We start from the raw sequence: 13330 nt of genomic DNA, 5'->3' as shown, positions 1-13330 counted from the left end.
TTTATATTATGTTTAGTAACTCTTATTCCAAATATTAAAAATGAAAACTTTGAATTGATGGAATGGTTTTGTCTTTTTCCTTTGCTATTGTTACTAATATATTAATGCAATGATAAGTTACAAATATAATGATGCAATAATTAGTTACAAATATATTAATGCAATGATTAGTTACAAATATATTAATGCAATGATTAGTTGCAAATATATTAATGCAATGATTAGTTACAAATATATTAATGCAATGATTAGTTACAAATATATTAATGCAATGATAATTTATAAATAGAAGGGAGATACAACTGACGCGGCCCGGCTTACCATCATGAGAATACATGCTTTGCAGACGGTACTCCATTTGTATATGAAATATTTAGAATAGGTTATTTCGTATACGCGGTAATTGTACGTTAGACAAATATTTCTTATTCAAATAAAGTACCGTCAATTCCATACTCCTTGATTGGATTACCCTCTGTCAGAGATAAGAGAGTTTTAGAGATCGATTATCAGCTATAATATGCGATATTTTCCACAATATGTTCTATTGTGTACATTACTGTACACAACCAATCAGCAAACATCTGCATTCACTTCAGGGGTATTTAGGGATCCTTTGGATACGAAACACAAAATCTTCAAAAAAAGACTGAATTCATAAATGTTATGTTTCATGTTTAAAATTGGAGTATTTCATTAAAAGTTGTAAAACTTAAACCCTGAATGGGTATTATGTTCAACAAGTGGCCGTGAGATGGCACTCTAAAAACCTATCGTAAAAACGTGCTGGGTCAAATTGGGCCTACATAGCCCACCCTGTAAAAAGAGATAAGCAGTCTGTGTAGTCTGTGCCCTCTGTATACTATAACCCCTGAGATGGTACAGGTTATTGTATACAAACTATGTATATGAGCTTGTGGGTAGAATACTACAAGTTCAACGTGACTTCAACCTAATGAAATGCCATGATTTTTTATATCTGAAATATTTCAGTATTTAAATTATAAATAATTCCCAGATAAAGTTCTGTAGCACAAACATTTTTCAACAAATTTTAGCGGTTTTTATAAGAAATTTTCCTCATTTTGGGCAAATAAATTATAGTGCAATATATGGCAACGTAGAATTTGTACACTCTCGTCTCTCAGTACAGCTATATTCTTACGTCACAAGTATCAACTCAGTTTATTTGTCCGACGAAATTGTTGATAATAGCGATAATTTTAGAATAAAGCGCTCATCTTACAGTAAAATTATGCAATTTTATGTGTTCCTTATTTTCTGTTGTTAAACTTTTTCACTTAATCCACAAAAAACATGTCAACTAACGTGAGAAAATTTCGCTTTACGACACTTGTGTGACGTCATGTAAATTAGTCCATTTCTCTGTTGCCACCTATTGCACTTGATAATCTATTTGATTTTCGGGAATATTTTTTTACAGTTCATTTTTTATCTCATCTGCCTGCAGTATATACTCAAACAATTTAAACGGTCTTTGGGAACACACAATATTGTTTACATATAATTAGACTATTAGTCAAAGAGAATAGAATATATATTAGAGTGGAATTTAGAAAATCCCTCGGTATGAATTTTGTCATCCCCTTTCAGCCTGAAAGGGAGTTCAAAGTGTACAAATCATGTAAATGTTGACAAATTTTATGCAGTAGAGTACTTTAATACATGGTATGTTCCCTAGACTATCCATTTCAATTTCGATTTTTTTAAAGCTGTTAAATAAACTTTATAATTGAATTAGGTGAATAAAAAACATCATTTGATTTATAGTTATAACGGAAAATCATCGTTTGTAAAGTGAAAGGCATAGAGTCTATGTGAAATGATCATTGGTCAATTATGAAACCAGCCTATTTCATAATTTTTTTTAATATTAATTTTAGGTTTTCTATAAAATGATGTTCCAGGGCCCAAAAGGTTATAACGCACAAATATGTGAAGTACACCTGCAGTATGGAAACAGTAGAACAAAATGGCTGTTTTACACTTTTTTCTAGTAAATTCCCCTCTAATATATATTCTATTTTCTTTGCTATTAGTTCACATTCAATTCAACAAAGTTTACAAAAAAATTCCAAAACTTTAATGCATTGAAAAAATTAGGAACAAAGATACTTGCCGCTATTCTTAAAACGTTTTATGTCAGCTCGCTAGTACTGGGTGTCCCGATAAACATGGGAATAGGGAGACGACTTTAATTTTGATAGTTGATAAAATTACATAAAGTGTATCATACAATGATTGTATGTCTTCTGAGCTCTTCAAAATGTAGACTGCCTTCTTTATATCTTTACAAATTAAATAATATTTAATATCTAAACAATTTAATATTTGGGAATCTGGGCAGATTTTTCTTAAACCTCGTCAATTTGAATGATGCAAAAATCGTAGACCACATTCACAAGACTAGTAGGTTTGGATGTTAATTATTTTAACTGAGATACTTTTAAAGTTGTTTTAACGTTGTAATGCTACACGAAACAAAGACGATATAGAAGTCATCATTGTATTCCAATGTTTATTGGGACACCCTGTACCATCGCTAAATTGTTATTTTCAAATTAAGCTGAAACCCTTCGGTATGCTGAAGACGACATAAGCTATCTATTATATTTTATCTAGGCCTCATCTCCTTCCCACAGCTTACACATATTTTGACTAAGGAATTGAGTTTTTGCCACAAACTTAAATTTTCTAATCCTTATATTTTGGCAACCTAATGGTGGAAACCCTTGATATTTCAAACTTAGGCTATTTGATCTAGCAGAATCCATAGTTTGAAATATCTAACGTTTACGAGATTGGATTGCAAAGATATAGGTATTAGAAAATCAGAGTTTGTGACAAAGAGTCAATTCCTTTACTTAAAATCATGCTGTAGCTGTGCAATACCCTTTCAGTAATTAATTAATTAATTAATTTATTTATTTGTACACAATTTTAGTACAGTTTAAAATCAACAAGGATTGAATTATAATAAAACAATAATATAATAATATAATAATATAATAATATAATAATATAATAATATAATAATATAATATAATAAAACAAGACATTAATATATATGTTCAGTGTTCACCTGGCCGGCCAAACGGCTGGACTGAATGGGCTGATTTTTTTTGGTAAACGCTCATGGATTTTTTAGGCTTAAAAAATCGATTTTTTATTAAATTTGTTTTTTTCTTTTTCACGGGTAACGCCGGGCCCTACAGCTTGTAACATATAAACATAGAATAAATATATATAGTCGAAAACAATAAAACAATAGTTAGTTTTTATATCTATATATATATAAAGTTGTTTGGGTGTTTGTTTGTTTGCTTTTCCGATAATAACTCGGAACCTCTGGACCGATTTGCCTCAAATTTTGATTGGTGAACTCGGGGGACCAACGGGAATGTTCTTAGCTTGGTTTTGAGATTCTAAGTTAAGTGGGTCGACTAGCAATAATTTATTTTCCTGGTAAAATCGTTCAAGTGCGGGTAAACGGTGGAGTAACTTTTAGAATCTAGGCAGGGCTGGGTTCCCAAGCTAGTATATCATAAAAAAATCTACAACTATCAATTTTTTAATCATCATATTTCCTGGACCGAATCTTCAGCCAATATGACTTGAAGAAGAGTACAAATATTGATTAGAATCTTAATATTTAAGGAAATATTTCAACATTTATTCAAGAATTTATGAACAACTTAACCAGGGACAGAAAGATAGATAGATAGATAGATAGATAGATAGATAGATAGATAGATAGATAGATAGATAGATAGATAGATATATGAAAATATATATATATATTTATGTAAATTTAAAGATAGATAGATAGATAGATAGATNATAGATACATACAAAGAAGGATAAATAGGTAACTATAAAGATAGATATATAGATATTAGAGATAGATGGAGAAATAGATAGATATATAGATAGTTAGATAGATAGATACAAAGATGGATAGCTAGGTAATAGAAAGATAGATATATAGATATTAGAGATAGATAGAGAAATAGATAGATATAAAGATAGTTAGATATATAGATATATAGATAGATCGGTAGATAGATAAATAGATAGACTTATAGATTTATAGATACATGTTGAGACATAGATACATATAAAGCTGTAATCTCTGTTTTTCTGGCTGTCTTTCTGCCTGCTCAAGTGCGGGTAAACGACGGGAGTAACTTTTAGTAATCTTGGCAGCGCTGGGTTCCCAAGCTAATATATATATAAAAATTGATAGATAGATATAAAGATAGATAGATAGCTCGATTGACAGATAGTCTGATATCCCGGCCAAGATCCGATAGCGGCGATTGTTCAATTGTTGAATTATATATTCAGTCGGAGTATATTCTTTTACATAGATACATCAATATACTTCAGAGGTATATTGAAGGAGTGTATTCTTTTACATAGATACATCAAAATACTTCAGAGGCATATTGTAAGAGTATATTCTTTTACATAGATACATCAATATACTTCAGAGGTATATTGTAGGAGTATATTCCTTTACTTCTATACTTCAGAGGTATATTGTAGGAGTATATTCCTTTACCTAGATACATCAATATACTTCAGAGGTATATTGTAGGAGTATATTCCTTTAAATAGATACATCAATATACTTCAGAGGTATATTGTATATTCCTTTACCTAGATACATCAATATACTTCAGAGGTATATTGAAGGAGTATATTCTTTTACCTAGATACATCAATATACTTCAGAGGTATATTGAAGGAGTATATTTCTTTACATAGATACATAAATATACTTCAGAGGTATATTGAAGGAGTATATTCCTTTACATAGATACATCAATATACTTCAGAGGTATATTGTAGGTGTATATTTCTTTACTTCTATACTTCAGAGGTATATTGTAGGAGTATATTCTTTTACATAGATACATCAATATACTTCAGAGGTATATTGTAGGAGTATATTCTACATAGATACATCAATATACTTCAGAGGTATATTGTATATTCTTTTACATAGATACATCAATATACTTCAGAGGTATATTGTAGGAGTATATTCCTTTACATAGATAAATCAATATACTTCAGAGGTATATTGTAGGAGTATTTTCTTTTACCTAGATACATCAATATACTTCAGAGGTAAATTGTAGGTGTATATTCCTTTGCCTAGATACATCAATATACTTCAGAGGTATATTGAAGGCCGGAGTAACCAAAAAAAGGTTTTTCTCATATTATCTTTTTTTAATTATAAAGGCCGCGTATGAAATGGGATTATAAATCAGCATTTTATTCTACTTCACGCACAACTTTTATTTTTTATAATTCGTCCGATCAATGCAGCTGCAATGCTTGGTTTTATTTGAATGATTTTTATCTTTTTTTCTTCCATGTTTTGAATGTTAAAATGTCTCTAGCAATTGTCTATATCTAAAAGAATAAGCGTTTTGCGAAAATTCAGCATTTTTCGCAAAAATTTGTTGTTTCGCCGAAAATTCCATGACGTATGCTAGACGTATTTTTTATTTTGTGCTTAACTTAAAGTAATATACATCCAACATTCTATATTTATGAAAAACAACAAGATTAAAACAAGGGAAAATCCTGGCGGCGTTTTAAAGTCAACCCAGTCAAAAAATGTCATAATAGTTTGAATCGTTTTAACCTCATAAATAAACTGAGAATCGTCAATTCAAAACAAATTTGACATTTATTTAAGATCTTAAACTTTTTCATTCATAACTCAATCAAATAAAAAATAATAGTTATTGTAAGTTCACATTTTAAAATCCCTAAATCTTTGCATTCTGATGGTTTAAATTTCAAATTTCAAAGTTAGACTGTTTAGTTTCACAGACTTAATTGTTTAAATAAAAGTTCTAGGACATCGATTTTCGTATATATTTATATATGGATTAGAAATTCTGAATTTAAAGAAAGATCTTAAAAGCAAAGATTGCAATTTCAGATTCCCAATAGTATCCTTGAGTTTTTTTTATGATCAGTAATCTGGGATATATAATCTGATATTCTTTCCTCCAGCTAAAATACGCAAGTCCTTTCCTGCAGCTAGAATACGCAAGTCCTTTCCTGCAGCTAGAATACGCAAGTCCTTTCCTGCAGTTAGAATGCGCAAGTCCTTTCCTCCAGCTAGAATACTCAAGTCCTTTCCTGCAGCTAATACGCAAGTTCTTTCCTGCAGCTAGAATACGCAAGCCCTTTCCTGCAGTTAGAATGCGCAAGTCCTTTCCTGCAGTTAGAATGCGCAAGTCCTTTCCTGCAGCTAGAATGAGCAAGCCCTTTCCTCCAGCTAGAATGCGCAAGTCCTTTCCTCCAGCTAGAATGCGCAAGTCCTTTTCTGCAGCTAGAATGCGCAAGTCCTATCCTGCAGCTAGAATGCGCAAGTCCTTTCCTCCAGCTAGAATACGCAAGTCCTTTCCTCCCGCTAGAATGCGCAAGTCCTTTCCTCCAGCTAGAATGCGCAAGTCATTTTTAGAAAAACAAAAATTTACATACTTTAAAGGGTACATTTGGGAATCAGGCATTACCATTTATATTTGAATATAAAGTCACTTTAAATTACGTTTACAGTCCCTTTAATGCCTAGATTTTTGGAGGAATGTTTACAGTCCCTTTAACGTCTAGATTGTTGGAGGAATGTTTACAGTCCCTTTAATGTCTAGATTGTTGGAGGAATGTTTACAGTCCTTTTAATGTCTAGATTGTTGGAGGAATGTTTACAGTTTCTTTAATGTCTAGATTGTTGAAGGAATGTTTACAGTCTCCTTAATATCTAGATTTCTGGAGGAATGTTTACAGTCTCTTTAATGCATAGATTGTTGAAGGAATGTTTACAGTCTCTTTAATGCCTGGATTGTTGAAGGAATGTTTACAGTCCCTTTAATGCCTAGATTGTTAGAGGAATGTTTACAGTCTCTTTAATGCCTAGATTGTCGAAGGAATGTTTACAGTCTCTTTAATGCCTGGATTGTTGAAGGAATGTTTACAGTCCCTTTAATGCCTAGATTGTTGGAGGAATATTTACAGTCTCTTTAATGCCTAGATTGTCGAAGGAATGTTTACAGTCTCTTTAATGCCTAGATTGTCGAAGGAATGTGTACAGTCTCTTTAATGTCTAGATTGTTGAAGGAATGTTTACAGTCTCCTTAATATCTAGATTTCTGGAGGAATGTTTACAGTCTCTTCAATGCATAGATTGTTGAAGGAATGTTTACAGTCTCTTTAATGCCTATATTGTTGAAGGAATGTTTACAGTCCCTTTAATGTCTAGATTGTTGGAGGAATGTTTACAGTCTCTTTAATGTCTAGATTGATGGAGGAATGTTTACAGTCTCTTTAATGCCTAGATTGTTGAAGGAATGTATACAGTCCCTTTAATGTCTAGATTGTTTGAGGAATGTTTACAGTCTCTTTAATGTCTAGATTGATGGAGGAATGTTTACAGTCTTTTTAATGCATAGATTGTTGAAGGAATGTTTACAGTCTATTTAATGTCTAGATTGTTAAAGGAATGTTTACAGTCCCTTTAATGTCTAGATTGTTGGAGGAATGACCGTACTGCTGCTCGTTAGTATATTTGTTTTCATGATGTTTATATACTGGTTTAAAGGAAGGTAGATCAATTCATATATTTTATATATTTAAATTAGTTTCCACTAGGATTGCCTATTATTGGGCACCTACATATCTTGAACCCTGAAGCTCCCTATTTGTCCCTTCATGCCTGGACTAACCTCTACGGAAAGGTGAGAAATAAAGGGACAGTTTCTGATTTAAAAAGGGGTAAGCTATATAATATCTAGACCCATCAGATGGAAGTATGAACCTTTCAACAAATAATGCTTCTTACACTACAATTTTATGTTCAAGATATCCTTTGTTCAAGATATCCCTAATTGTTCATTTTTATATTCAAGATATCCCTAATTTTTCATTTTTATGTTCAAAATATCCATAATTTTTCATTTTTATGTTCAAGATATCCCTAATTTTTCATTTTTATATTCAAAATATCCATAATTTTTCATTTTTATGTTCAAGATATCCATAATTTTTCATTTTTATGTTCAAGATATCCCTAATTTTTCATTTTTATGTTCAAAATATCCCTAATTTTTCATTTTTATGTTCAAAATATCCCTAATTTTTCATTTTTATGTTCAAAATATCCGTAATTTTTCATTTTTATGTTCAAAATATCCCTAATTGTTCATTTTTATGTTCAAAATATCCATAATTTTTCATTTTTTATGTTCAAGATATCCATAATTTTTCTTTTTGATAATTCAGTATTTTCTATAGTTGGCCCTCTCTTAAGGGACATGCACATTTCTGCAGACCGCAGTTCATTTAACGATACGACATTTATTTTTTACATTTTCCGATCCTATTTTGACATCTTTTAGTTCATTTAACGACATTTATTTTTTACATTTTCCGATCCTATTTTGACATCTTTTAAAAACATATCTAGGACCAAAATTAGTAAAGTTCGCGGTCTAACTTTTTTCAATGAGCTGGCCTTGAAAAATTTGGCTTTGAACATGTATTGCAACCTTACACCTTTACTCTAGGGCATTTTTTTTGGGGGGGGGGGGGGGGGTCGGCGGCCCCCCCCTAGCCTTTACATAGATTCAGACCCCTAGCCTTTAAAGGGTTAAAGGGGCTGTAACAATAGTTTTAGATGACTTCACATTATTCCAATTCACAACAGTATCATTAAGAACTTTGTTTGTATTAGAAAGCATAGGATAACCATAATTTTCTGTTTAAAAATTAATTCTCTTTTAAGTCTGTACGTGTTTAACATATTTGAATTATTTGTAGGTGTTTAAAATATTTCAATTGTCTGCAGGTGTTCAAAATATTTCAATTGTCTGTAGGTGTTTAAACTATTTTAATTGTCTGTAGGTATTCAAAATATGTTAACTGTCTATACGTGTTCAAAATATTTGAATTGTTTGTAGGTGTTCAAAATATTTGAATTGTTTTTAGGTGTTCAAAATATTTGTATTGGCGGTAGATGTTCAAAAAATTTCGAATTGTCTGTAGGTGTTCAAAATATTTCAATAGTCTGTAGATGTTCAAAATATTTCAATTGTCTGTAGGTGTTCAAAATATTTGAATTATCTGAAGGTGTTTAAAATATTTGAATTGTCTGTATGTGTTCAAAATATTTGAATTGTCAGTAGGTGTTCAAAATATTTGAATTGTCTGTAGGTGTTCAAAATATTTGAATTGTCAGTAGGTGTTCAAAATATTTCAATTGTCCGCAGGTGTTCAAAATATTTCAATTGTCTGTAGGTGTTCAAAATATTTGAATTGTCAGTAGGTGTTCAAAATATTTGAATTGTCTGCAGGTGTTCAAAATACAGTTTGGTTCTGTGCCCTGTGTTGTCATCTCTGATGTCGATGTTCTTAAAAAAGTTTTCAGGTAAAAAATTATAAAAAAGAACTTCAGAACTACCATGTATTTAGGTGTACAAAACAACATACTGCAGATTCTTGGATAAATAAACAAAGTTTAGTTTATAAACTCTTTTTTCTTAGAAACTACAGTTCACTATTTTGTATTTACAGTGTGCATTAGGATGTTTGTAAGATAAAGAATAATATTAGTTTAAATGAAAAGTTTTTATGAGACAAATGCCAATGAATTTTAAGTTGTACCGTGTATACTTATCTATAAATGGTCGGCATTTATATCAATACAATGAAGACTTTTTCTATCTAAGTTTTGATTTTTAGCCATCTTTTTTTAATTTGTAAGTTTAATTGTAAAAAAAGAACGGCTGTTAATTCACAGCTTCTCTTTGTTTACATGTTTATGTGTATCCATGCTGTATTGAAGCTTGTTATAAATTGAAATAGAAAGTCGTAATCATTGTATTTATCTAAACGGGACGACTGTATAATTCATATTTGTCCAATAATGCAGTCAGGAAGAGGCTACTGGACGAGCACCCCTTTATCTCACGCATGGAATTATGCAGGTCAGCAGAGGTTAAAGAGTACATAACACCTGCACAGTAAAATTATAACACAAAGAATGCATAGCATAGTACAATGATTACATTAAAAATATATAGCAGAGTACACTAAGTACATAAAAAATACATAGCAGAGAATTATGACACAAAGAATATATAGAAGAGTACAATGATTACATTAAGAATACATAGCAGAGTACAATGATTACATAAATAATAAATTACATAGTACAATGTTAACATAAAGAATACACACCACAATACGATGATTACATAAAGAATACATAGCAAAGAAAAAATAGTACATAAAGAATACATAGCAGAGTAAAATGATTACATTAAGAATACATAGCAGAGTACAATGATTACCATAAAGAATACACTGCAGAGTACAATGATTACATAAATAATACAATGTTAACATAAAGAATACATACCACAGTCCAATGATTACATAAAGATTACATAGCATAGTACAATGATTACATAAAGAATACATAGCAGGGTAAAATGATCACATAAAGAATACATAGCAAAGTTCAGAAGAAGATGTTTTCATGGTTTTAAATAATAAATTGAAATTAAAACAAAATTCAATATCTTTGATATTTTTGAGAGAAATAAAATGGAGGCTATATTTTTTAAATGGCAGGGTTAGGGCTGCTTTTTATTATTGTTTCATAAAAAAATCCTGCAAAAATCAGATTACATATAATGAATGCCGCAAGCTCTTTCTAAGGTCAAAGACGAGTTTTGAAGTGAATAATCAATTAATATTGTTCCTGCTTATTTAAAATAGGACTAAACCAAATAAATTATCTCCTTCTAGTGAAATTAATGAGCTTATTTAATGCAGGGGCATGGTTTGATCTGTAGTGAGGGTCCTACCTGGCAGGAACAGAGGATAGTCAATCAATCAATCAAATAATTGATCAATCAATCAAATAATTGATCAATTAAGCATTCAATCAATCAATCTATCAATAATTCAATTAATCAATTTATCAAATAAATCGGTGATTAATACTTGTTTGTGAAATAGCCCTAATATACAAGGACGGCTATGGGATATGTAGGACAATATTATTCATTGTTTAGGACTGCGAAATATACAAGGACGACTATGGGATATGTAGGACAATATTATTCATTGTTTAGGACTGCGAAATATACAAGGACGACTATGGGATATGTAGGACAATATTATTCATTGTTTAGGACTGCGAAATATCTATGGGATATGTAGGACAATATTATTCATTGTTTAGGACTGCGAAATATACAAGGACGACTATGGGAGGATGATGCAATTCATTGTTTTGGACTGCGTAAGATATGAATAACTACTTGATCAAGGGATTCAAGGTTTTAATATTATTTTATATTAACTATTAAATTTTATTTATTAAAATGCACTGTACATTATCAAATAGATAATTATGTATATAAAGGGTACCATCTGAATCGGGCAATGCCATCTATGCATGATGGATCCCTTGAAACTACGCTTACAGTCCCTTTAATTAAATATTTTTATTTCAAATTTATTGATTGATGGATTTACAGACGGTGGACTGGAAATATTTTGAAGATTTTGCTCAAGGTAAAACTTTAAATTAATGTATCAGAAAAAAAACTATAATTTGGAACATTTTTTTTGGTGACCCTTTCTTCATATGCACTGGGATGCACTGGTTTTTAATAGTATTTAAAACATTTAAGATTTTAATCTCGCATGCAATTAAGTTTAGTTTAACCAGACCAGGACCAGAACTTGGGATTAGTTTAACGTGTTCAGGACTAGAACTTGGGATTAGTTTAACCAGACCAGGACCAGACCTTGGGATTAGTTTAACGTGTTCAGGACCAGAACTTGGGATTAGTTTAACGTGTTCAAGACCAGAACTTGTGATTAGTTTAACGTGTTCAGGACCAGAACTTGGGATCTAAATGTGGAGTTGAAGTTTGCAAGATGTTGGAGAAGAAACTGTCTGCTGAGGGAGGGAGTATTGATCCAGCAGATATATTGGGACATTGTATTGGGAATGCTATGAATAAGGTATATTATATTTATACTATGTTTGTATGTCTGTTTTCTGTTTGTCTGTGGTACCTCTCAAGACCCAAGGAAAGGTGTATGGTTGCTCATAACTACAAAATGTTGTTTCCAAAAATTTGGAATTTCTTTCCTCGTGTAACTAACATCTTCGGCTTTCAAGGGTTGAGAACCCAAGCAATCCCCTCCCCCGGTTCTTAATTAAATTGGGTAAATTTTGTTGATTGGACAAAGCAAGGAACTACAGAAACAATTCTATTATGGTTGGCGAAATTTTGTTTTTTTTTCGCAAAATAAAATGAAGCGAAAACAAAGCGAAATTTCGCGAAAAAGTTTGTGAAATGCGTCTGAAAATTTTCTCATTTTTCTTTGCGTAACGTTTCGTTCGCTGGAAACCCTAATAGATACTAATAAAACATGTAATAAAATGAAGATTTTTTTCTGCCTGATATCCAAGAAGATCTATTTGTTTTGAATTTACAGTTCAAATTTTTCCCTCCCCCCCCTAGAAGCTCATTTCGCCGCCCACCTTAGATTTTTTCTGTTGTTCTTTGCTTTGTCCATGATTAACAAACTTTACCCAATTTAGTTAAGAACCAAGAGAAGGGATTGCTTGGGTTCTGAACCGTTGAAAAATAAATAAAATAAAAAAATACGTAAAAATTGTTTTACGAAAATGCGAAATGCAAAAATTTGTAAAAACCATGAGTTTTATAGCTGCAACAATTAATTAAAAAAACTTGTGGAATTCTCTGCTCTTTCATTTAGAGTTTTATTATGTCATATAAATATTTTCTCTTCCTTTACTTTAATTAAATGTTTGATGAAGAGAATTTGATTTCACTAACTATTTTTAAAGTTTTTGTCTGTCCGTCCATAATACATACGTTCAACCGTGATTATGAGCCAGCCAATAACAATTTTCGCATTTTTTCGCAAAATTTTCGCATTTTTTCGCGAAATTTTCGTATTATTTTTATTGTGAAATTTTCGCATTATTTCTTCGCGAAATTTTCACGAAACGATTTTTTAATTTCGCTGTAAACCTAGTATTTATTGTATTTATAAAAATCATTATTTTTGAAAATGAAACACTTAACAATTAAACTTAAATTCAATGAGATATATAAAAGGACAATTTTTGTGGAAACTCGTGAGTGGGGTGACATAGGCTACAAAATTTGAATTTTTTCTTTCAAAGAACCTGTCAAATCATTCGTTGGGATGTTTAGAAAGATGAAAATTT

At 30.9% G+C, this 13330-nt stretch overlaps 1 protein-coding gene across 1 annotated transcript; it reads left to right on the top strand.

Annotated features, from left to right (window-relative positions):
• The first annotated feature begins 7587 nt into the window (after nt 1–7587).
• On the top strand, nt 7588–10956 carry LOC111712624 (cytochrome P450 306a1-like). Its single transcript, XM_023487298.1, has 5 exons — nt 7588–7605; nt 7689–7784; nt 9399–9472; nt 9977–10031; nt 10885–10956. The coding sequence occupies exons 1-5, from the start codon at nt 7588–7590 to the stop codon at nt 10954–10956; spliced, it is 315 nt and encodes a 104-aa protein (XP_023343066.1).
• The last annotated feature ends 2374 nt before the right edge of the window (nt 10957–13330 follow it).

This window comes from Eurytemora carolleeae, unplaced genomic scaffold (assembly GCF_000591075.1).
Source record: "Eurytemora carolleeae unplaced genomic scaffold, Eaff_2.0 scaffold586, whole genome shotgun sequence".
NCBI classification, from domain to species: Eukaryota; Metazoa; Arthropoda; class Copepoda; order Calanoida; family Temoridae; genus Eurytemora; species Eurytemora carolleeae.
Note: the sequence above shows the minus strand (reverse complement) of the source record. Positions and strands in the feature narration are given on the sequence as shown.

Excerpts from the sequence above, each read along its gene's own strand:
- LOC111712624 (XM_023487298.1), top strand. Across the intron at positions 7,785-9,398 it reads GGACTAACCTCTACGGAAAG|GTGTTCAAAATACAGTTTGG; the intron begins GTGAGAAATAAA and ends AATTGTCTGCAG. Across the intron at positions 9,473-9,976 it reads GTTCTTAAAAAAGTTTTCAG|TCAGGAAGAGGCTACTGGAC; the intron begins GTAAAAAATTAT and ends CCAATAATGCAG.